Consider the following 25,005-nt stretch of genomic DNA (forward strand, 5'->3'; position numbering starts at 1 on the left):
CTACATTGCTGAATACTCAGAAATTTGTAGCAACTAAATGCAATAATAATACACTCACTGATTATTACTTTTTATGCAAGTCGTTCAATTGCTAAGACTTATCATGATCAACCACTGGGACATGAAATATTAATATTCCATGAAATTCAAAGTTATTAAATATGAATAATGCGATTAAGACTCTTTTGATCTGGTTAGAGAAAATTGCAAGTGAAAATAACGATACTTAGGTATAATGATGATTACAAGCTTTGTCCTCACAAAAATCATAGTCCTTTGACCGAAAAAAATATGTAAACAGAGGGACATTAATTTGTGAAATTTAAAGGTATTTGATGAAATGTTTTGTAATTTGAAGCATCATACTATTATTTGCAATGGAAAATAATTAAAAACATTTAATGATTGTGTGTACTTTAAAAAGATTTAAATAGTTTCTAAACAACTATATAGTAGTTTTTATTCGTATTAAATGTTTGTTTCAAAATGCCCACAAAATCTGGCCATAATGGAAAATGTTATAAAAAACGCTAATTTTGGGGCGCTCTCACACTGGAATAAGTTTAACAACCCTTTATTCCTGGTGATAATTTGCGGTATTTATATATAGAATCCTTGTTAGAAAACCGAATAACAAAGTTCTACGTCACTATTATCTTGAAGAAAGTTGGGTTGAAATTTAGTTTACATCCGTATGTGAATCTAAAGTATCGATTTAGCAGCTCAATTTTTTAAATTTATAAATACAAACGTAATAGATTGATTTAGTCGAATGTGTTAGAAAAAAGGTAATATTTTTAATCAAATTCATTGAAATTAAAATATTCCTTTGATATTGAACAATATGCATTACATGTACAAAATATATGTATAATAAATCACATTGCGGTGACTTTCATATACTATATGTATATTCATAATTTAAATACAAACAATTAGGTTTATAATTGCACATTTTTTTGTATTGGTGCTAGAAATATTTTTGTGCAAATGTAAATTGCACATATTTATTGATTATGTTTCACCACGTTATGTTATTTACATATGGTGTATCCAAGTTATCAAAATACGAAAGCTGTTTCGGTTAGAGTGGTTTCTATAGTATATACATATGTATGTATGTATGTAGATTTTTTCCTTCTCCTGTCAACTTATATACATATGTATGTGTATGCTTGCTCTTGAAATAATTTCAGTTCTTGAAATACTTTAAACTATACAAGTAAGGATTTTATGCTCTCGCAAAGCCGGGGAAATAGTACAACATACAGTAAGATATTTGCTTTTGACATGTTCGTAGCAATGACTCATTGGCATTATTATTACAGTGAAGCTACAAACATGTAAGTTGGAAAATCGCGGTTTGCCAAGAGATTGTAGATTTAATGTTATTCCATTGTTCCAATAATACAAACAAAAAATTATTCCTTTTTATCTTAAACTATAAATAATTAAATAATAATTATTTTCACTTAAATAAATCCTTGGGTACAGTTTTTTAAAGCTCGGCAGAGCTTTAGAAATCAAAAACAAAATCTTCAGTCACTTTTGTTTTTGTTTTATTTTATGAATTTTATTTCTAATTCTTTTTTTTTTTCTTTTTGACATGTGCACTCCATCTTAGTTTTGTGTCCATGGTCATTCCTTCGTAGCATTGTGATATGGTATTTGCACACCCTTTAAGTACAGAGATTTATGTCTAGTATTATTGTATGTGAAATCAATATATGTATACTGATTTAGTTTCGTTTAATTTTATTTGCCATTTAGCTTTGCATTCAAATATTTTGTATAAATATTCTTGCGATCATGCAACTGATGCAATTTGTGTTTTGCCGACAGACAAAAGCGCAGTATCATCTGCAAATGTTGCTGTAATACAATTGTCATCTGTGGTAGATCGCATGTAAAGAGTAGGTAAAGGATGCGTCCTAAAACACTATCCTGAGGAACACCAGCTTTTATTTCCTTTCAATCAGAGTACATGTCTCCATGTTTAATTCGAAAAAAAAACGATCCGAAAAGTATGCTTTTAAAATATTGTAATATTTTTTTGGTAAAAGCGTTTTAATTTTGTTTAGGAGCCTTTTATCAAAGGCTTTAGAAAGGCATTTTCACTGACTGGAGTTATTCTATGTACTTGGTCAATAGTGCAGTGATTTTTTCGAAAGCCAAACTGATGCACCGGTATCAGCTTCCTCTCTTCACTTATGTTGTTAAGACGCACTGCAAGCAGTTTTTCCAAAAGCTTTGAAAGTATTGGCGGGAGAGATACAGACCGATACGAAGTAATGTCATGCGTATAGCTTTGATTACATTTTTATGAAGGTCTGATATTAAGCATGCCTCTGGCTTGTTTGAGTGGTGTAAGTTCCTAACGATTGCCTTAATTGGTCGAGATTGCTTATTTTCATAAGAAAACCATGGTAAATTCTGTGTAGACAGAGTTTTGGTTAACTTTCTATAATCATCAGAGGCTGATGTATTGATTTTATATGTATTATTATTTAGAAGCTTAAAAGCAGATCCTTTTTTTAGCCTCATTATTCGTAATATTATATATTTTTGGGTATTCACAGTCACTCGATATCATTATTGGAGGAGGTCGTGAGATTTTCTTATCTGTTTGATTACTTTGCCAACGCTTCTTCCAATCGTCAAAACATTTTTAATGGGCAATTTTCTTGTCTAAGCGGGAGATGAGGGAGGAAAATGAAGAATTTCCGACCCTTTCTTAACAGGGTGTATGTTATTTATATTTTCCATTGCATCGAAAGTAAGAAAACACATACATATCTCATAACTTATATTTATATTTTTCATAAAGGTAGACACAAAAAATTTGACAACTGTCATGTGCTATGTTCATGCGCTGTACCTGTGATCAAATTGAATTTTGATTTATACTTTGCGTGTTTTTCGAATCGTAAGTTTTTTTTCTGAAGTTGGTAGTACTGTTAGTGACGTATGTATGTATATGCAAAATTTTGTGAGGCTCTGAAAGTGAATTCTTCGATTTTTACTTTGTCTGTTTATTGAACAAAGAAGTGCGATAATTTCGCCACATTTTCAACTAATATCGTGCCGCAACTTCAGGCCGAGGACGCCGTTTTCACTCAATTGAGGATATAAAAGTTGAATCAAAGAAGGTTCTAATGGCCATCACGATGGAGGATTTTTCCAAGGGCTATGATGATTGGAAAATTCGTTGACATAAGTGTATCGCAGCGAGAGGGGACTACTTCGTAGGAGATGAAATGGACAAAATTCACCTTTCAATTTGATCACAGTAGTATTGCACGAATTTTAGAATTTTCCAATTGGTACACCTACAGACGCAGAGAACTATTTGCAATGGGTGTAAAATAATTCAGACCAAAACTCAAGTTTATTTTCGTGCAGTGACTCGAAAACAAATAATTGCAACCAACCCCGTGTCAGCTGTCGTTTTGGAAGAGCAAGAGAACGCCCCTATTATACTTCGTTATTTACGTTATTCTCGGCTAACCCACATCATTTTGACTTAAAGTTATGATGGAAAATCTTTCAGGTATATGGGGTTAGGGAAAGTATTAATATAAATTTACACCCATTTGGGAAAATATTCTGGCGATATTTAAGTAATACCAGAGGTGTTCAAAAAATAACAGGAATTTTCATTTATAAAAATATTTCATCAATCGTCTACATTAAATTTGCGCATTCAAAACACTCCCCACTTATGCCAGCGCTTCTCCTAATTGTCGGAACACTTCTCAAACTTGCTAATTGGGATAAAAACGAAAATTACAAACAACAGCAATGTTACTCAAAATTGATTTTTTTTATTATCTAAGTTACCATACTTCAATAAACTGATTAAGGGGATATTCTGGTCTAGAAGCATGAATTTCAGGTAATTTTTAAATTGTCGTAAAAAAAAGGCAATTAATATTTTTACTATTCATTTTTTTTATTAATTATTTGTTTCAGTACGGGTATGGTTCCGAAGAAGTCAAAAATTTAAGAAAAACGCGTTTAAAATTTCGCGTAAAGTTTTTTGTTCGATTAGTTCCGACCGTTCCGGTTTTCGTAGTTTTCGGCTTTGTTATTTCCTAAGAATCCAGAAACGACTGCTTTGAAACTGTTCCAACTCGCTTTTTGAATACGATCCAGCAACGTTGGAAATTTTTGATCGGCGAAAGCGGACCAACAAAAACCCCTGCCTTAACCTTTGCTTCGGATAACTTCGGGAAAAATTTTTTTATAATAAGTATTAAAAAATGAGTATTATTACTATAACTTTTACAAAAGCAAACTTTATACGAAAAAAAGGTATTTTCTTTTCGTTTTTGTTCATAATTAATCAGAAAATTATAAAATAAACTTTAGGAAATCGAACGAAAATTTTTTTGTAGAGTCGTGTTATTCATAAGGTTTGCTAAAACAGCCAAAATCATGATACTTGTATGTAGTATAATTTAACATATTTTTGGCACTACAAGACCCCGCTAAATGTGTAGGTACGTCCCATCAAAGAAGATCGTAAGGCGAAATAGCACTAAACGTGGCTATGAAAATTGGTTAGGTTATTCATTATATTTTAATAATAAAACCAAACAATTATTTTTTTCAAAAAATAAGTCAGATTATTTGGAGTTAAAAATTTTCTGTCTTTTTGTCAAGAAAGCATCTAATGTAGTTTGCATTTTAATTTAGCATTCTGTTAAAAGTTGTTAATAATTGTATACAGCATCTTTATCGCACCGGCTTTTTTTGAGTTCCTTTTCAATTTGGATCATTTGCAGTAAATTGGTCCATAATTTCAGTTATGGTGGTCAAATTCCTTCCTACTGACGCAATCGAAAGTTCTTTCTGCTATCTTATTCCAACAAAAGTATATGTTTTCCAAAGCATTCAGACAATGTATTTTTTCCAAAATTTTAAACTGTTATATTCGGTCCTATTCCTGTTGTCGTTATTGTTATAAAACGAAATAAGAACGTCTATCTGGGAATCCTGTTGGCATTAATGACATTTATCATGTGTGGCCAGGTCCTTCTTCACCCGGTCTTCCCAACGGAGTGGAGGTCTTCCTCTGCTTTCCCTCGGCGGGTATTGCGTCGAACACTCTCAAAACCGAAGTGTTTTGATCCATTCGGATGACATGACCTAGCCAGCATAGCTTCTGTCTCTTAATTTGCTGAACTATATCAATGTCGTCGTATATTACGTACAGCTCAATGCGCAAAGGCCCAAAAATCTTCCGCAGAACCTTTCTCGCCAAAACTCCTAGCGCCAACTCATCAGATGTTGTCATCGTCCATGCCTCTGCACCATATAGATGAGTGACTTGTAGAGTTTAGTTTTTGTTCGTCGAGAGAGGACTTCTCAACTGCGTACTCCGTCCGAAGTAGTACCCGTTGGCTAGAATTGGATTTTGAGGCTGACGTTGTAGTTGGTGTTAATACTGGAAGTTATGACTGTCAACAGTGACGTGGGTGCCTAGTGACGAGTGCGATGACTGTTTGTTTGATGACAGAAGATATTTCGCCTTGCGCTTGTTCACTCTATTCAGTCCGGAGAGAACTAACAGCTCGAATTATTTTCTCCAAGAGAAGATTGAAGAAGTTGCACGTTAGGGAGTCGCATTGTCTGAAACCTCGTTTTTCACGGGTCCTTTCTAAGATTTAGCGCATGGTGAACTATAAAGATCCAATCAGTTTGTTGACGGTTTACTTCAGTTTCATTACGATATACCAATTTTTACACAAGTTACAGTTTGCACAGACAGACGGACAGACAAGTATACGGATTTCAATTCGTCTCGTCATCCTGATCATGTACATATACATATATATAAGTCTATATCTGTGTCTATATCTATCAGAAAGAAGATAATAATAAAAAATAATAAAATAAGCTAAAGCCTTACACATCCATATGTATTTATTATAAATTTTCTTTATATTTCAGTGAAATAGTAAAATACCAATAAAAAGAAAATAATATGACTAACAACGGATCCTTTATTCAAAGGTAAGACTTAACTAAAACACCTATTCATAAATGTCTTCACTGCTTAATTTTTATTTCAATTATTAATCAAATGTTTACATACAATTTTTAAATAATATAGAAAATATCCTTATATTCCACTCATGCCACGTTTGCCTGCTTGTATGCCCTCTTTAAAGGAGCCTAATTGTAGAGTAGCGTCGATCTGGCTCCTTCATTTACTGCACAGTTCTCTGGAAAATCATTGTGTCCTGGAACTTATTAGTTATAATCTATCTATCTACCACTATCTTCGATGAAACTCTAAGAGATATTCGAAATTTCAAAACCGCTTTGCTAACCGTAATAAAATAGGTTGTTAAAAAAGGCTTGCGGTATTTTCGCTAGTTGGCGCTGAAAGCGCGTAGTTCTTGTTTTATTCGTCGCATCGGGTCATGTTGTACCTTTTTGGAAAGCCCATTTCACGCTAACACGTATTTGATTGATTGTCGTTTCTTTTAAGTCGTTCGTGAGTTATAGCGTCGTAAACATGGAGCAAAATAAAGAGAAAATACGGCATATTTTACAGTATTACTACGATAAAGGCAAAAATGCATCTCAAGCCGCCAATAAAATTTGTGCAGTTTATGGACCCGATACAGTTTCCATTTCCACCGCACAACGATGGTTTCAACGTTTTCGTTCTGGTGTAGAGGTGGTCGAAGATGCGCCACGCTCCGGAAGGCCTGTCGTCGAAAATTGCGATAAAATCGCTGAATTGGTCGAAAAAGACCGGCATAGTAGCAGCCGTAGCATCGGTCAAGAGCTGGGCATGAGTCATCAAAAATTCATTTCAATTTCAATAAAAAAAAAAAAATCAATAAAAATACCGCAACACTTTTTTGACAACCCATTAATAACATTTTTTGTTAGAATCACACTCTTTTTTGGAACAAGAAGGCTTTCTTTAATTTCTTTGATCTCTGTTTGGACAGTTGCAGAACTGCAGTAGTTGAAACTCTAGTAGTCACCCCTGCCTTACTACCCTCTAGCGGAAAAGGAAATTTGAATTCGTTTCTAAAGGATTACGATTTTATTTTTATTTTATTTTTTTTTTTTATTTTTTTATTTTTAAGAAATTTGTACAATAATAAATTATTTAACAAATAAATATTTAGAAGCGCTAGCAACAAGGGCCTGTAATCTAATATAAGGTTAATGGTTAAGGTGTTAGTAGAGCTAACTACGATTTATTCTTAATATTAAATATGTTTTAGCAAGTCAGTCTCTTTCAACAATTTGTACATCTTTAGAACGTTTGTGATGTTAGCCTCTCTCAAAAGGTCGAAGGAAAGGATTACGAAAATCCGTAGTATTGCGTTACTTATACTTGTTAAAAAGGGTGATCCATTTTTTTAAGTTTCATTTTTTTTTAAAGAAAAATATACGGAAACTTTAATTTGTGGGGAATATTTATTAACATTCAAAAGAACCTTTTTCGGCATTTATTTTTTGAAGATTACCGCGACTACATCTCAGATGGTTCATCCGTTGAGTCCACTTTTCGTTGACTCGTTCGAGCATTTCGACTTCTAACTGGCAAATAACACGCGTGACGCTTTGTTCCAAGTCCTGAATCAAAGCGGGAATGTAAGCATAGACTTTAAACTTTATTTATCCCAACAGGAAAAAGTCTAACGGTGTGTAACCGAAGTGTTCTATGAATAAATCCATTGATTAATGCGATATATGGGAAGTGTTGCCGTCTTGTTAAAACCAAACGTTCCGACAAGACATCGCAGTCGATTTGAAGTTGCACCACAACAACACTCCAGCTCACACCGCCTTTCTTGTGAGCAGCTGCAGCTGTGCTTTTAAAGAATTGTAACGATTGATTCAATAAATTTTTTTAAATTGACTCTGTCCCATTTCTTTCAGGACAAACCCTGTATATAGTAAAGGCCATTTTACAAAAATTAAAAAAGAACGTTAACTTCGGCTGAACCGAAGCTAATATACCCTTCACAGGAGCATTTCTTTTAGTAACTATGTGTTCAGTTTGTATGGAAGCTATATGCTATAGTAATCCGAACTGAACAATTTTTTCGGTGATTATATTATTACCTTAGGCAGTAATCCATGTCAAATTTCGTGAAGATATGCGAAAGTTTTCCATACAAGCCCTTGATTCCGTTCGTTCGGTTTGTATGACAGCTATATGCTATAGTTAACCAATCTGAACAATTTATTCGGAGATTACATTGTTGCCTTAGAAAATAATCTATACCAAATTTCGTGAATATATCTTGTAAAATGCAAAAGTTCTCCATATAACTTGATTCCGATCATTCAGCTTGTATAGCAGCTACATATATGTTATACATAGTGGTCCGATATCAGTAGTTCCGACAAATGAGTTCCGTTTAATGCTTTCGCAAGGTCGATTGATTCGTTCTGCAGAATCACACTAAGCGGTTGGGTCAGTGACAAAACATCACTGAGACAAGACAAAAAATTTCAATAATAAATTCGAAGTTGCACAGTTGTGACTAAATTGGGAAAATGTTGTAACTTCTCTGAATATTTCAGATATCTTTCCAATCAAAGCAAGTTGCTCAATTTATGGGGAAAATATGGTATCACCTCAGCGTTTGTAGCTTCTTTTTCTATCTTTTATTATTTCAATACTTATACTACTGTAATCAAATTGAAAGGTGAATTTTTAATTTATACTTCGCGTGTTTTTCGAATCGGTAATTTTTTTTCTGTAAGTTGGTAGTACTGTTAATGATATCTATGCTAAATTTCACGGTAAAATATTCATTATTATTTGAGATACGTGTCGTTTTGTGAGGCTCTAAAAGTGAATTCTTCGATTTTTACTATGTCTGAATTTATTGAACAAAGCAGTGCGATAATGCACCATCTCATACTGCATTGGGTACTTGTGATCATTTCGCCACATTTTCAACTAATAACGTGCCGCAACCACCGCATTCGCCTGATTTACCTTCGTGTAACTTCTGGCTATACAACAAATTCACATGATCAATCCGAGGACACCGTTTTGACTCAATTGAGGATATACACCCGCGGCCAAGCGTAACTTACCACTTGATTTTTTTCACTATTTTCAATTTTTTCGTTCTTTGGGTAACTTTTTTATGGATTTAATAGAATACGGGGAATATATACTTTTATATATGTTTGACACAACTTATTTTTTTTTTTTAATTTTATATTTGTGTAAGTCAAAGATCACTTCGTTAAAACTTAACGGAAAAATTCCATTACCGCAACAAGTACCGTTACAATGAGTGATAGAACACGTGTTCGCTAGAAATTTCTTAATGGTAAGTTACGCTTGGCCGCGGGTGTAGTAAAAGCTGAATCGAAGAAGACTCTGATGGCCATCATGCCGGAAGATTTTTCCAAGTGCTATGAAGAGTGGAAAATTCGTTGGCATAAGTTTATTAGGATTAGGAACTCTCCCTCAGTTCCCTCTTACGAACTCCGCCATAATTTTTGCCAAGAAACATGTGTACAGAGCAAGGTGTTTTAGTTTTTACTCAAGTTACAGCTTACACGCCCGGACGGTCGTCCGGATTTCAATTTTTCTCGTCACCCCTATATCTATTTCCCATTGTTTTAAGTGATACGTACCACCGTTAAGTCAACAAAACTATTATACTCTGTAGCAACATGTTGAAAGAGTATACAAAAATAAATCGAAATCGGTCGGTCGGTTCACGAAATATGGGATTTTAACTAAAAGTGGGCAGGACGACGCCTATCGTCTAGTTTTCACCATGGCTCACATAAAGTCTTCTCATACTATCTCAGGTGTAAAATTTTATATCTCTGTCGTATTTAGTTATTGATTTATTTTTAACAGTACTGTTATATAGGGAGTTGATGTTGTCCGATCACGCCCATCTACGAACTCCTCAAAATTTTGTCAACGAACACATTTAGCAGTTTTTATCAAGATATCTCTATTTATACTCAAGATGTTGCTACTCTGTAGCAACATGTTGCAACAGCATAAAAACGTTAAATTAATATAAAGTTACTACATTTTATTCTTTTAGAACCTGTCTTCCTTCTGAGATGCTACAATGGAATGATAGAAATATTATGTCAGTTTTGAAAAATTGCCTGGGAAAAGAGTTGAGTAAAGTAACGATGCCTGTTACTTTAAATGAGCCATTAAGCTTTTTGCAAAGGATATGCGAATATATGGAATACGCCGAAATATTAAATAAAGCCAATAAGGAGGAAGATCCTGCTGACCGAATGAAGCTCGTTGCAAGTAATGTATAACACAACATTTATAACTATGTCTTTGTATACATAATATATTACTGAACGTAATACAAAAAGGAAACACAGTTAAAATATGTTCATAAATTATATGCAGTACAATAAACTTTCATTGCCTCTAATATATTTATTGCAATAGTTTATTCAACCGAAAACCGTGTTGCAGCGCAACCTGAAAAGAAGCAAACTTTTATATAAAGCTTCCAACTATAATTAGGGGCCACTGTTTGTATCAAAATACTTTCTAGGTATAGTATATACGAATAGGGTCCGATAGGTACTTTATTTGATTTAACGAGTTTCAACGAGTATCGATCATGACTCCACTTCGGTGAATCCAGGTGGTCTTACATCGACCTGGAGAAGAGAAAAATTTGTCTTCTTCTTTATTGGCGTAGACACCGCTTACGCGATTATAGCCGAGTTAACAACAGCGCGCCAGTCGTTTCTTCTTTTCGCTACGTGGCGCCAATTGGATATTCCAAGCGTAGCCAGGTCCTTCTCCACTTGGTGCTTCCAACGGAGTGGAGGTTTTCCTCTTCCTCTGCTTCCCCCGGCGGGTACTGCGTCGAATACTTTCAGAGCTGGAGTGTTTTTGTTCATTCGGACAACATGACCTAGCTAGCGTAGCCGCTGTCTTTTAATTCGCTGAACTATGTTAATGTCGTCGTATATCTCGTACAGCTCATCATTCCATCGAATGCGATATTCGCCGTTGGCCAACGCGCAAAGGACCATAAATCTTTTGCAGAACTTTTCTCTCGAAAACTCGCAACGTCGACTCATCAGCTGTTGTCATCGTCCAAGCCTCTGCACCATATAGCAGGACAGGAATTATGAGTGACTTATAGAGTTCTCAATTGCCTACTCAGTCCGCAGTAGCACCTGTTGGCAAGAGTTATCCTGCGTTGGATTTCTAGGCTGACATTGTTGGTGGTATTTACGCTGGTTCCAAGATAGACGAAATTAAGTTATGACTGTCAACAGTGACGTGAGAGCCAAGTCGCGAGTGTGACGACTGTTGGACTTGTAAAGAGTTGTAAAGAAACAGTCCCGTGTAGCCAATAAAAATGTGTTCTTCTACCGTGACAATGAACCAGCTTACACATCCGCCGCGGGAATCGCACAGTTGATTGAAACAGACTGCAAACTAAGCACTTATTTTTGTTTCCACACTTGAAAAAGTAAATCGGCCGAAATAAATTTGAGTCGAATGAACAGGTTATCACCGAAGGGTGTAACAATCAACATTCTATAGTGGTCCGATATTGGCAGCTCCAAAAATTGAGCAGCTTCTTGGGGAGAAAACGAAGTGTGTCAATTTCAAATGTAATTATTGTTTATATTTTATAGGGTATCCGAAGCTTCCTTGTGGGTGTTACAAATTTCGTATCAAACTTAATATACTCTGTTCAGGGTATAACAAGTAAATAAATATTAAATTCGGGTGTAGCCGGTACAGTTTTTGTACCAGTAATTATTATTATTTGTTTATTAAAAATATAGACTGCGCTGCAACTCAGAGAAATAAAAAAAAATGCTGGAAAAGAAAAGTTTTACATATTACATTAAATAAATAAAGTTTAAAATGTAGTTTCAATATTTCTTACATATACATAGCTTTCGCTGTGTCGGCATTAGCATCAAACTGGGAACGTGTTGGAAAACCATTCAATCCGCTTTTGGGAGAAACGTATGAACTGCAAAGCAATGATTTCAAAATTTTATGCGAACAAGTATCACATCACCCACCGATTTCTGCTTTTCATGCCGAATCTTCTAACTACAAGTTCTATGGATCGATTAACCCAAAAATAAAGTTCATGGGAAAGAGTATAAATATCCAGCCCAAAGGAGTGGTTACTGTTGAACTAACCAGGTAAAAACTTAATTATAATAAACAATTATTCTTTTCATAAACACACGTCAATTAAATTCTTGAGAGGAATGATTTCACATAAATAATAACAAGCTATTAAATCATGTGAAATACAAGTTTCGAAAACCTTAAAAAAATTTCTGGAAGATAATATACATAAGTACATATATAGATAATATCGAACTTTAATGAATACTATAATTTTAAATAATATTGAAATGTGGAAAAACTTAATAAATACAAAAAGTATGATTCTTGGATGCTTTGCAATTTCGGCCAGAATTCTATTGGTCGAACTATATAATGTCATCTGAACCTCCAATTATAACTTATCTGCCGACGAACCCAGGCCTTAAGAACGCCTATTACGAAACCACTGGATGTTCTCTCTGAACTAGACTGTGCTTCTGATGATGTTAAACAATGCAAAAAGTTTTATCTGTGTAACTTTCCGAAATATCGTCAAGAAGTCCTCGACCGATAGTTGCGATTATTTTTTTATACAAAGCTTCTGCAATAGTCATTGTAGAGGATGTTCAATTTGATGGCTCTACAAAATAGACTGTAACCATTAGCTCTCCTACTAAAGTTCCCATGCCATTGCCTTTTAATTTTAATTGTCGTCATGTGTATCTCATATTTCATTCATGCCTCGTTAGCCTCCTTGTTGAGCAAATTAGGGATTGACTGCACTACCATTGACATTAATATTTACATAAATTTATACTTTTCAGGAGACTTATTGTTTTACTAGGAATATAATTATAGCCTGGAACCCATAGCAAGTTATTGTGAAATAGGATGTCAAATCCACTTAAAGATGAAGGCATTCTTTCATTATCTTTGTTTAAGCCCTAAGAGACTTTAGTGATTTCAACGCCGCTTGGTTATCTGAATATATAAATATATTCCTTGTTTTGAGTTTGTCAGTACAAGAAAACTTTCTATAATTGCGGCGATTTTTACCACTGCAGTGGTCTGGTAGACATAGTGGCGGATTTAAGATCAGGCTTAGGTACGAAAAACCAAACTTTCAATTCAATATCTTTTTTTTATTCGAGTTCTTAAATTACAAATTGTTGGAATGAATCATGTAAGAACGAGGCTTAGTGAAGCGGAATACATGGAGCAAAAATTAAAATAAATGAACAGGAAGAGATAATTCGAAAACAAGAAAAAATTTTTATATATTTTATGTTGAGCTCTTAAGGTTCGAAGAAGAGACGGATACATACACTGCTATTTCCCAACAACCGTTTTCGCTAAATAGTTTGATTATAAGAAACCCTATACTAGTGATTTTGACAGAGAGGCAGAGAATAAATCATTAACTAACCTAAAAGTTAAAGATATGCCTCAGAATCAGAAATAATTCGTTGCTATCAAAATAATCAATGATATGACACGATAGCTTTGTACTTGATGACATTAACTTTATCTACTGGGTAGATGGAAGGCGATTTTGACATCTAATTTTGACACCACCACCCTGTCGATTATCAAGGTTGGACTCATCCGTATATATGCTTAGCCCTGTGTTCCGGGGCCGAATTTAATTTGAATTTTATAGGATTTCGAACATCTGTGGTATTGGGTTAGAATGCTTCTCAGCTTACAGAATACTATACTAATTGCTCTTACAATGCTTTTCATACACCTATAGCGTATTTCTTTTCTATTATTGACCACCATACCAACATAATGTATGTCATAATCGGCCTAACAACTGATGTGTAGAACCAATGAGTTACCAAAGATGTTAGTTTTTTTTAATATTTTTATCAGTTGAAGGTGGCCGAGAACAAGCCATGTCTTCAACGATCTCTAGACCATCTTTGAAGGCTTTGTAGCACTCGTAGGCTCGTGTTTTTAATAAAACGGAATCACCGTGGCACAGTACTTAAAGTAGTTAAACTACCTACCTACCAACTTAGCAAAATATTTTTTTTTTAGGAATATTGGAAATTACAATTTCCATGTTCTTTTTTTGACTCAATGTATACCTACACTGTAGGTTGGGTCGATTCCGGACTTTTTTCGATTCGGGATTTCTAATAGTGCGGAAAAGTTGCTTTAGTACTTCCTGATTCCAATGCAACTTTTGTTTTGAGATCGGATTGCAACTTCAATCCCAACTCCGGCCTTGAAATTTCGGAAATTCGCCTAAAATCGTGAAATTGTCTACCTAGCGCCTGAAATTCGCATCTCATGTCAAAATGTATAAAACAAAAGTTATTTGTCACGTCATTTGCTACCGAAATGGTATACGTGATCATGGCCGTAGGACGAACAGTTCCCGAGATACGAGCGAAAATGCGGCGCGCCACAGCGCAAGGTGAAAATCGGCTTACGGCCACACTTCTTGACGTTGATTTCGCCGAGTGCTATCACTCACATTCATTCACCTGCGCCAAACGACACGTTCGGACTGGTCTCCACATAAATATTTTTTCATCGAGTTCCTTCACTCTTGTCATTGATTTCGCCGAGTGCTATCACTTATATTCTCTCAACAGAACACAGAACTCAAAATGTCTGTATCTAAATTTAAATTTAGACAGAAATGTCCTGTGTTTGGCATACATCCGTACAATCTCTCTGAGTCCCAGTTACCTACTTACCAGGATGTTCTTTTGTGTTATCAGTTTGAAAGATTTCGTATAGGGCGACTCCGAGGCGACAACTATGAACCTAGGAGTAAAGAGGTTACAGAAATAGTTGCAAAAAAGGTGGAAAATACTTTCAAAAAGACATATATTCCGATAGTTTCAAACACCAGAGTTGTACAAATGCTCACCACATACCATAAGAAATTTCTGACTCTTGAACAAATGTATTTAAGGAACCCAATAGGTTTGAGCTCTAAAAGAGACGACTTTGTCTCTTCTGCCGGAAAATTATTTGACATCGCTGCTTGTAAATGCATTTATATTTCTTCTTGCACTTGTCCAAAGGAAAGGAAAGTTCCCATCACTGAACAACCATTTATCTTGGACCAGACAACCAGTAGAATTGGTCGCATTGGAAGTGTTGATCTTCTTCTTCTTCTTAATTGGCGTAGACACCGCTTACGCGATTATAGCCGAGTTAACAACAGCGCGCCAGTCGTTTCTTCTTTTCGCTACGTGGCGCCAATTGGATATTCCAAGCGTAGTCAGGTATTTCTCCACTTGGTTCTTCCAACGGAGTGGAGGTCTTCCTCTTTCTCTGCTTCCCCCGGCGGGTACTGCGTCGAATATTTTCAGAGCTGGAGTGTTTTCATCCATTCGGACAACATGACCTAGCCAGCGTAGACGCTGTCTTTTAATTCGCTGATCTATGTCAATGTCGTCGTATATCTCGTACAGCTCGTACATCGTACTATCGAATGCGATATTCGCCGTGGCCTACGCGCAAAGAACCATAAATGCTTCGCAGAATTTTTCTCTCGAAAACTCGTAACGTCGACTCATCGGTTGTTGTCATCGCCCAAGCCTCTGCACCATACAGCAGGACGGGAATTATGAGCGACTTATAGAGTTTAGCTTTTGTTCGTCGAGAGAGGACTTTGCTTCTCAATTGCCTACTCAGTCCGAAGTAGCACCTGTTGGCAAGAGCAATCCTGCGTTGGATTTCCAGGCTGACATTGTTGGTGGTGTTAATGCTGGTTCCTAAATAGACGAAATTATCTACAACTTCAAAGTTATGACTGTCAACAGGGACGTGAGAGCCAAGACGCGAGTGCGACGACTGTTTATTTGATGACAGGAGATATTTCGTTTTGCCCTCGTTCACTGCCAGACCCATTTGTTTTGCTTCCTTGTCTAGTCTGGAGAAAGCAGAACTAACGGCGCGGGTGTTGAGGCCGATGATATCAATATCATCGGCATACGCCAGCAGCTGTACACTCTTATAGAAGATGGTACCTTCTCTATTTAGTTCTGCAGCTCGAACTATTTTCTCCAGAAGCAGGTTGAAGAAGTCGCACGATAGGGAGTCGCCTTGTCTGAAACCTCGTTTGGTATAGAACGGCTCGGAGAGGTCCTTCCCGATCCTGACGGAGCTTTTCGTGTTACTCAACGTCAGTTTACACAGCAGTATTAGTTTTGCGGGGATACCAAATTCAGACATCGCGGCATAAAGGCAGCTCCTTTTCGTGCTGTCAAAAGCAGCTTTGAAATCGACGAAGAGGTGGTGTGTGTCGATTCTTCTTTCACGGGTCTTTTCCAAGATTTGGCGCATGGTGAATATCTAACACACTAAAGTGGTATCCATGTGGACGATGCCACATTCTGGACAGGATATTCCATTGCGTTGTGTATTATCAATGTTAACCTTTCACCCCTATCTCTCTTGCAATTCATTGGTGTATTCAACCACAGCTTTTAAAAAATTAACCTTTTCAAATAATTTTCGTTGTTAGTTCAAATATTCAGTTGCATTACCTTGGCTTAAAACCTAATTCTTTGACTATGGTTTCAGATGGAACGAGGCCTACTCGTGGAGTAACGTTAACTGCTGTGTACATAATGTAGTTGTAGGTAAACTATGGATTGAACAGCTTGGGACAATGGAAATAAAGAATCATTCGAATGGTTACCGCGCCATTTTGGACTTTAAAGAAGCCAGTTCTTCCAAAGAGGCTAACACAGTGCTTGGAATTGTTGAAAATGATGAGTAAGTACTTTATTTTCTTTTTACTTTAGAAAAACCTCCGAAAATGAATTTTAGAGTGTGCGATACCATGCCCATTGGCATTTAGACCGATTTACATGCAGCCTCATAGTTCTATCTTTACTGCAAATTATAATTTTTCTAATGTATTACTTGTTTTAGTAGTTTTCAGTATAATATGAAGATATGGGGGTCAGCACCGTTATTAAATCTTTTCACAGATAATTTTAAAATTGTATGATGACATATTATAGAGAACTGTCTTTGGCAACTTTTGTTGATCTAACTTTAGTAGCTCAAAATGGAAATATTAAAACTTATTAGACCACGCTCACTTTAAATCCTCAGAACTTAATATATATACATATGTACTTGTATTTAATCCTGTACAGTATTTCGCGAGAGTATAAACATGTAATTTTGGAGGAGTCGACAAAGCCGGAATTATTTCCTAAGAAACTATGGATCCACCGGTTTGGAGCCAGCGATTTTTGAAGCGAAGTTTATCTTTTAGCCTAGCTTATATGTAACTAATATATGTAAGAAAAAACTGCACTCAGAACAAGAGGAAATACTGATATACAAACATAATAAAGGGACAGTAGGGACTAGCACAGCCAAGGACCTCTACCAACGTATTCTAGGCTTACCCACACACTTCTATGGTATAAAAGATTCGAAAGTTACACCGAACGTGAAAATCATTATATTAGGTAGGGCGACACTTCTAAAAAATCAATTTATTTTGTTCAAAATAGTCTCTTTCTGCTTCAATACAACTTTTTGCATGGTCCAAAAGCATGTCCAACGAGTGTTTTAGCTCGTTGGCCGGTATGGCCGCCAGCATGCCGGTGCAAGCCCTTTGGATGGCCTCTACGTCTGCATAACGCTTTCCTTTCATGGGCAAATGCATTTTTCCGAAAAGGAAGAAGTCGCACGGTGCCATATCAGGTGAATACCGGGAGTGGTTAATGGTTAAAATGTGCTTTTTGGTCAAATAATCGGTCACAAGCGTCGATGGTATGTTGGATTCTGAGCAATTTTTGGTCGTCAGTCAATTTGTGCGGAACAAACCGCGCACACACCAAATGCAATAAATCGATATTTTGGAGATGTTCGATTCCATTTCCATGAATTTCAATGATGATTTCGGTTGATTTTTGATGAATTCACGCACAGTTTCGAAGGAATTTCCGGTGATCACGGATTTTGATTGGCCCACATGTTGATTGTCATTTATGTCCTCACGACTACTTTGAAAACACTCGTGCACTCTGCTACGGGATAGGCAATCATCGCCATACACTTGTTTCATCAATTGAAACGTTTCGGTAAAACTTTTAAACCAATTTAAAAACAAAATTTAATGTTGGATCTTTGTTCGAAGCTGATTTTCGCACCGCTAACGCAAACATACTGACATTTAAAACGCAATAACTTCACTTCCAATCAATGAAATGTCATGAAATTCTCATTTGGCAAACGATAAAGATAGCAGAATTTAACGCACCAGTTGAAATATAGATGGCGCCATCAGGAGGCGCTAGATTCAAAAAGTCCTGTTTACTTTGGTTTCGAATGAGGGAGGTTTTCATCCGTTTTCATACATTTTTAAAACTTTTGCCTACAGATACCCCTTGTTACTGCGATCTCTGTGCTAAATTCGAGTTATATATCTTACTTTAGTTATTAGTCATGGTCTTTATACGTCTTCGGTTATGGGCAGTTGTCCGATTACGCCCATCTACGAACTCGCATTTTATTTTTTAAACGCGTATACCAAGTTTCATCAAGATATCTCAATTTTCATTCAAGTTACAGCTTGCGCGGATGAACAGACACCCGAGTTTCAACTCGCCTCGTCATCGTGATCATTTGTATATACATATGTCTACAACCCTATATCTATCACGATTTGTCTTACGTGATACTCTCAAACGTTAAGTGAACACAACTATTATACTCTGTAGCAACATTTTGCAAGAGTATAAAAATAAGGTGAACGACACAGATTTGGCTTTAAGGTTAAATACTTAAATATAAATGCACAGACATTAACTTTTATCAACTTTATTTGGCATAGACAATCGAATGGTCAGATAGTAGTCTATTAAACAATTCGGATCTTAATCAAAACAATTATACCGTATACAACATATAGCAATTGAAGTATGCAATAGTGTTGTATATACAAAATTTATGTTTGTTTATTTTTAGAAAAAAAGTAAGATATAGGTTATTTGGAAAATGGAACGATTTTCTTAAATGTGCATCAGAAGAAGACTACCAACTCTGTATGCAGCAAAAAAACGTTAACGAATCAATGTCATCCCATGACCGAAACTCCAGGAAATTATTTTCAAAATTGAACAGTTTTAAAATGCCATCATTTTTAGGCGCGAACATTCAAGATGTAAGTGCAAGATATGTATATGTATGTACATATCGCATCAATTAAAAATCATTAATTACCTCAAACAATTTTTTCTATATAGGATCTAGTTGGAACATCAGAGCTTAAGTCTTTAAGTCTGAACGAAGATGCTGATATATCTTCTGAAATTAAATCAGCTTTATTGTGGAAATGTAAAGAGCGACCTGCTTATAGCTCAAAGGTAAATATTTATTTGTTTGTTTAGAATCTTTTAAATAATACATGAGATTAAGGTTTGTAGCAGATTATAATAATTTTGCTTCCTAAATATTTTACACATATGTGTATAAAAATGAAACGCTATTACGTTTTGCAATAGTACATATACATGTATGGTATATATTTGTAACTCTTATAAGAATGGCCGAACCGATTGGGTTGCAAATTACTTGTCTTTGAACCAAGCGACGGGCATACGCTACTTTTGATCGTTTCATGTTAAAAGTGCAAATCAAAATAAATACCATATATCGTCACTTGAAATGCAAAATAACGTAACATCACTTTTCGTAGGTTTACAGGAGAAACAAAAAACCGTATAAAATGAAAACCACTTGAGATATTGAAACAAAATTTTCAAATCTGAATTAACATGAAACTATAAGTATATTTTAGAAAAATATAAAGAAAAAATTAAAATTTTATTGTAGGTAACTTACGTTATTTTGAATTTTCATTTCTGCAAATAACGTATAAAACATAAAAACTAAAAATTTGAATAATAATACTTTTTTTTAATTTTAAATAAAAACAGTTGCAAGTTTTTCATATTTCGTGTCATTTTTATAATTAATATGTACATATGTAAGTACTAGAAAAAATGTAAATATTTCAAGCTAAAAAATGAAGATAATTTATTAAATTAAATAACTAATTATTCAGAAGGTATATTATCATAAAAGTAATAACAGTCTGCTGGAAATTAAGCTTCTAGGTCCTGCAGATGTTGCCATATCTTCTTAGTTATTGTTAAACTTTGCAAAAGAATAGGCTGCTGAATTCCTAAAAAAGCACGGGTCTGATCACTTGGAACATGGAGTCGCTAAACCGAACTCTGGCGGCTCCTTCTCTACCCATATACCGAGAGAGTTGTGTGTGGGAAGAAGCTGTTAGAGAGTAGGGACAGTGAGCTTCTTCACGGATGGGTCTAAGGTAGAGGGGTCTACTGTCAGAAGCTCTCTATCAACTCCAGTTTCTCCAACTTCCTGAGTATTGCATTGTCTTCCAGGCCGAGATTGGAGCCATTAAGGTAGCAGTAGATTTACTACTTCGGAGTGCAGCCTCCTTCAAAGAACTGACCATCGGTTCAGATAGCAGAGCGGCGATTCCAGCCTTGAACTCATTGACAATGAGAGAATTCAGAGTTGATCGAAGACCTAACCTCGCTATCAATAGCATCGAGTGTCTTTGTGATAAGAATGATATGAGTTCCAGACCACAGCGGAATCGCAGGAAACATGAGCTAGCAAGAAGAGGCACCCTAGAACCGCTATCGGTAGAATGGGAGCGGATCTGTGCTCCCGTATCCTATTCTATTACTGCTGGGCCACAATTTTTACACACCCTGTTGAAAAAGTCTTATGTCCCTAGATCGTTCGCATGAGTGATCTCTTTGCCCTTAGTAAGGCAGCCTTTCCCTAGTTTTGGGGCTTGTAACACGCCATTGTGTTGTGGGGGAAGCAGAGGAAGAGGAAGACCTCCACTCCGTTGGAAGGACCAAGTGGAGAAGGACCTGGCTTCGCTTGGAATATCCAATTGGCGCCACGCAGCGAAAAGAAGAAACGACTGGCGCGCTGTTGTTAACTCGGCTATAATCGCGTAAGCGGTGTCTACGCCAATTAAGAAGAAGAAGAACACGCCATTGTCCTATTGGCTTCCACGCATTAAGGCTGGGAATCCTACCAGACGCCATCTGCAGAAGCTGTATGGAGGAAGATTAGGCGGAAACAATTCAACACTTCCTTCTTGGCTGTCTTGCGTTAGGGAGGTCAGGACTTAATCACTTGGGGGCGCATATCTTCAGACATGCCACCGACTTGACGGGAAGCGTTTTGTTAATTTATAAGTTCGAATACAGAGGCTCTTCTTTTCTATGGCCTTACAAAGGACTGCATATGTACATGTATATAGTACCAAAGCACATTGAACTTAATCACTAAAAATAAACATAAACAATACATGAAGGCTAACTTCGATAAAAAAAAAACACTCTGTTATATTTACATACTTTAGTGATGATACGTTATTTTGTTTAACGAAATCAAGCACTTGATGATACGGTTTTTTGAATTTTTAATATATGTAGCTTAGGTATTTTTGATCGATTTTGAAGCTTAAAATTTGCGCCGCATATGCAATATGATGTGGTGAATCGTAATCAGTAAAAAACTCAATTTTGAATTTTTTGATGATACGTTATTTTGCATTTCAGGTGACGATATATAGATGTGAGGTTTTTTTGTTTTTTTGAAGAAATGAAATATTCAAATTTTGAAAAACTGCTTATTATTTGAAATATAATTTTTGTATTTATGAGTTGTATTAAATTTGACATAAAGAGATAAACGGTATCCTGTGTCATTATCCTGGTTCTAAGCTATTTCCCCACTAATTTTCAGCCAAATCGGTTCAGCCATTCTTAAGTTCTAAACGGTATAACAAAAACAACTTTTTCTTTTATATATATGTATAGATTTGCTTTGATTGTAATTAAGTATTAAACTAATCGAGTTAGACATGGAATTACATATGTGTACATTTATATACATATATAAATGATCAGGATAACGAAGCGAGTTGAAATGCGGGTGACTGTCTGTCCACCCGTCGTAAGTCTGTCAGTATAAGCGATAACTAAAGTATAAATTAAGATATCTTGTTGTTACTTGGTATTTAATTAAAATAATGAAACTTAATTAAGAGAAAAACTGTAAAACCTATAACATGACATAACGAAGCACTTAATTAAGATAGAAACTGTAATTTGGTAGAACGACCGAAATCAGATGACAACTACTGCCCATAAAACAAACTTCTGATTATTTCACTTTGCATTATACAAATCAAACATCAGTGAAGTTAACAGAATTAAACTTTACACAAATAGTGCTGTCAAGGTATTTAATCTTAGGTCCCAAAATGTATGTACCACAGTACATTTTTTTACAAAACATACCGGTTGACTTTAAACCGCATTTATCGGCCAGCACATACAAGGGCGTTCCAAAGTAACCAGGACTTAAAAAAAAAAAACAGAACAAATGGTTTTTTCGGCAGAATCAACACCACATCCGATGGCACCATACACTTACATCACCACACAACACCAACACAACTCACCACACCTGTACCCACTCAACAAAAAGGATGGACATCGGGATGGGAGACACAATTCGCACGTTAACACTCGAATAGAGACTGCGCTCATCAACATTCAACAAGATATTCGATCCTACGCGCCACATCAATATCTTCTACAATCGCTTAGCGGTCCGGTTTGCGAATCATATACACTCGCTTCATACACTCGTCTTTCGAATATAACTTTATATTTTATATATATACGTATTAAATAAACCATAAACTAAAATGATTATACATTTAAAATGTGTGAGCCTCTTTATTTAAGTGCGAAAGTGCTTAGTATTATAATAATAATAATAAACATAAACGCCATCGCAAGTAAATACAACGGCGAGTAATAAAAACTATAAACGCGGATTTTATTAATTTTATCGGAAATAAAAACTCTTATTTACCTAAAAGAGTTTTCGGTTGATAAAGTTCTCAGTATACACTGAAAGAAAATATATACAAATATTTTACAAATTTACATTCTCTAAATGAATATAGATTCAAAAGAATCTAAAAAATCTCAATTCTTGAAAATCCCAAAATGATTTCTGACGATAAGAGTCCATGTACAACTGCAGAAGCTACACGCTCTGAGCAAGGTGTTACAAAACAAAAGAGGGGGAAAGACATATCGTACTCTAAATTCATTTCTGAGAGTGACTGTCTAATAAAATACTGCACTCAACTTGCTTTTTCGCCGATTCAGGACAATTCTGAATCGGCGCTAGAAATAAAAAGCCAAACAATTGAAAATTTTTGGACATGTCTCCAAGCTGCATATGACGCAATTGTAGATACTGACGATTCAGATCTACCGGAAAACTTTAAATCTTCTACTTACGTCAAATTTGAAAACTGCTTAGACCAGTATGAAGACACTAAAATTATGAACGCAGTTGAGTGTGAGTGTTAGTGATGGGTGTAGGTGTGGTGTGAGGCAGGCGACTAAAGCTCATTTAGTCACCATCTTTTTCCACTTTCTACATATTTCGCAGTATCGACGACTTCTCGTAGTGCGTCAATAGTGGATCTCTTTTTTATAAAGCCGTATTGTCTCTCTGATAATTCGCCGGATTTTTGGATTGCTAGTTCCAAGTCGTTTCTTACAAAGCTTTCTTACACTTTCCCAATCGTGTCGAGCATGCAAAGAGGTCGATATGATGAAGGTTCTTCTGGTGGCTTTTTTGGCTTTGGGAGTAGAACCAGGCGCTGTATCTTCCATGGATCGGGGAAACACCTCTCCTAATATATACGCATTGTACATGTTAACAAATAAACTGGGTCTAAGAGTTATGACTTCTTTAAGGCCTCTATTTGGTATACCATCTATTCTAGGCGCTTTAGAGTTTTCGCACTCCAGACGCTCCCAAAGACGTCAGTATCAAATTCCTTTTCACGCCAACTACGTTTTCGAAAGGTATTTCTCCGAAACAGTTCCCTTTCTTGGGAGAACAAAACTTCAGCGATTATAGCCATATGGTCGCTATTTGTGTAAATATCTGATACCTTCCACTTAATATGTCTGCTAAGCGTGTCGTTAGCAAACACTAGGTCTATTATAGAACCCTTATTACCTTTTGAAACGTATTTTTTGTGCCATTGTTTAGAATCGTGAATTCTAGAATGAGGCGACCACGGTGATTTGTGATTCTGCTATCCCAAGCAGTAGACCATGCGTTAAAATCACCTGCTTTTATTATTGGCGATTTGTTTCTGGTCTCTAAAGACAGCTCCAGGAGAAATTCTTCAAATTCGCTAATTGTTGCGCTAGGATGAGCATATCAGCTTACAAAATATATACCTTGTGTCTTCGCCCATGTAAAGCCGTTATGGACTTCTTTGGAGCGGGATAAGAAAGCTTGTCCTTTGCAGGCCCATATTGCTGCCTTGCCACTTCTATCCTTACTCCAAGTGCTTTCCGAACGCTGTCTATATGGCTCGCTTAGTACGGCGACATCTATGTTCTCCTCTTGAACTGTTTGTTTTGGCAGATCTTGTGTTGCAGCACAGTGATTAAGGTTTAGCTGTAATAACCTCATTTTTTCATTGTTTTCATCATTTGTACGTGTTTCGGACAGGTCATACTTAAGACGGAGTGCAGCGTGTACAGAGGGCAGACCGATTAGTCTGACTAACACATTTGAGTGCCATATGACCCAATTGGAAACACCGGACGACACACTCGGAGACGACAGATAGACCAACCTCTCTTCACTTTGCCCAATTTTAGTGCAGCTTTAGCGTCCTGAGCGCGCAGACAAATAAGAGCTATTTGTGTGCCACTTCGGGTTTTTCTCATACTTTTGACGCTTGATTTCTCCAGGTTTTGGAACCCACACTCTTTTTTTTAGTGCCTCGCAAATTTCTTCCAGTGTTGTAATTTCAT

The 25,005-nt window shown here is 35.9% G+C and overlaps 1 protein-coding gene across 2 annotated transcripts in view; it reads left to right on the forward strand.

Annotated features, from left to right (window-relative positions):
• Positions 1-658: 658 nt before the first annotated feature.
• Positions 659-25,005, forward strand: part of LOC126756575 (oxysterol-binding protein-related protein 1) — a 36,451-nt gene continuing 12,104 nt past the window's right edge. The window contains exons 1-7 of one of the 2 annotated variants that reach the window (XM_050469761.1): positions 659-788; positions 5,956-6,018; positions 10,068-10,288; positions 11,920-12,178; positions 16,640-16,834; positions 19,049-19,244; positions 19,327-19,446. In XM_050469761.1, the coding sequence (XP_050325718.1) occupies positions 5,990-6,018; positions 10,068-10,288; positions 11,920-12,178; positions 16,640-16,834; positions 19,049-19,244; positions 19,327-19,446 (1,020 nt within the window). In that variant the 5' untranslated portion in view covers positions 659-788; positions 5,956-5,989. Of the gene's footprint in view, positions 789-1,322; positions 1,344-5,955; positions 6,019-10,067; positions 10,289-11,919; positions 12,179-16,639; positions 16,835-19,048; positions 19,245-19,326; positions 19,447-25,005 lie in introns of those variants that run through there. The other variant, XM_050469762.1, reaches the window with a different exon arrangement.

The sequence above is a fragment of the Bactrocera neohumeralis genome, chromosome 4 (genome assembly GCF_024586455.1).
Source record: "Bactrocera neohumeralis isolate Rockhampton chromosome 4, APGP_CSIRO_Bneo_wtdbg2-racon-allhic-juicebox.fasta_v2, whole genome shotgun sequence".
NCBI classification, from domain to species: Eukaryota; Metazoa; Arthropoda; class Insecta; order Diptera; family Tephritidae; genus Bactrocera; species Bactrocera neohumeralis.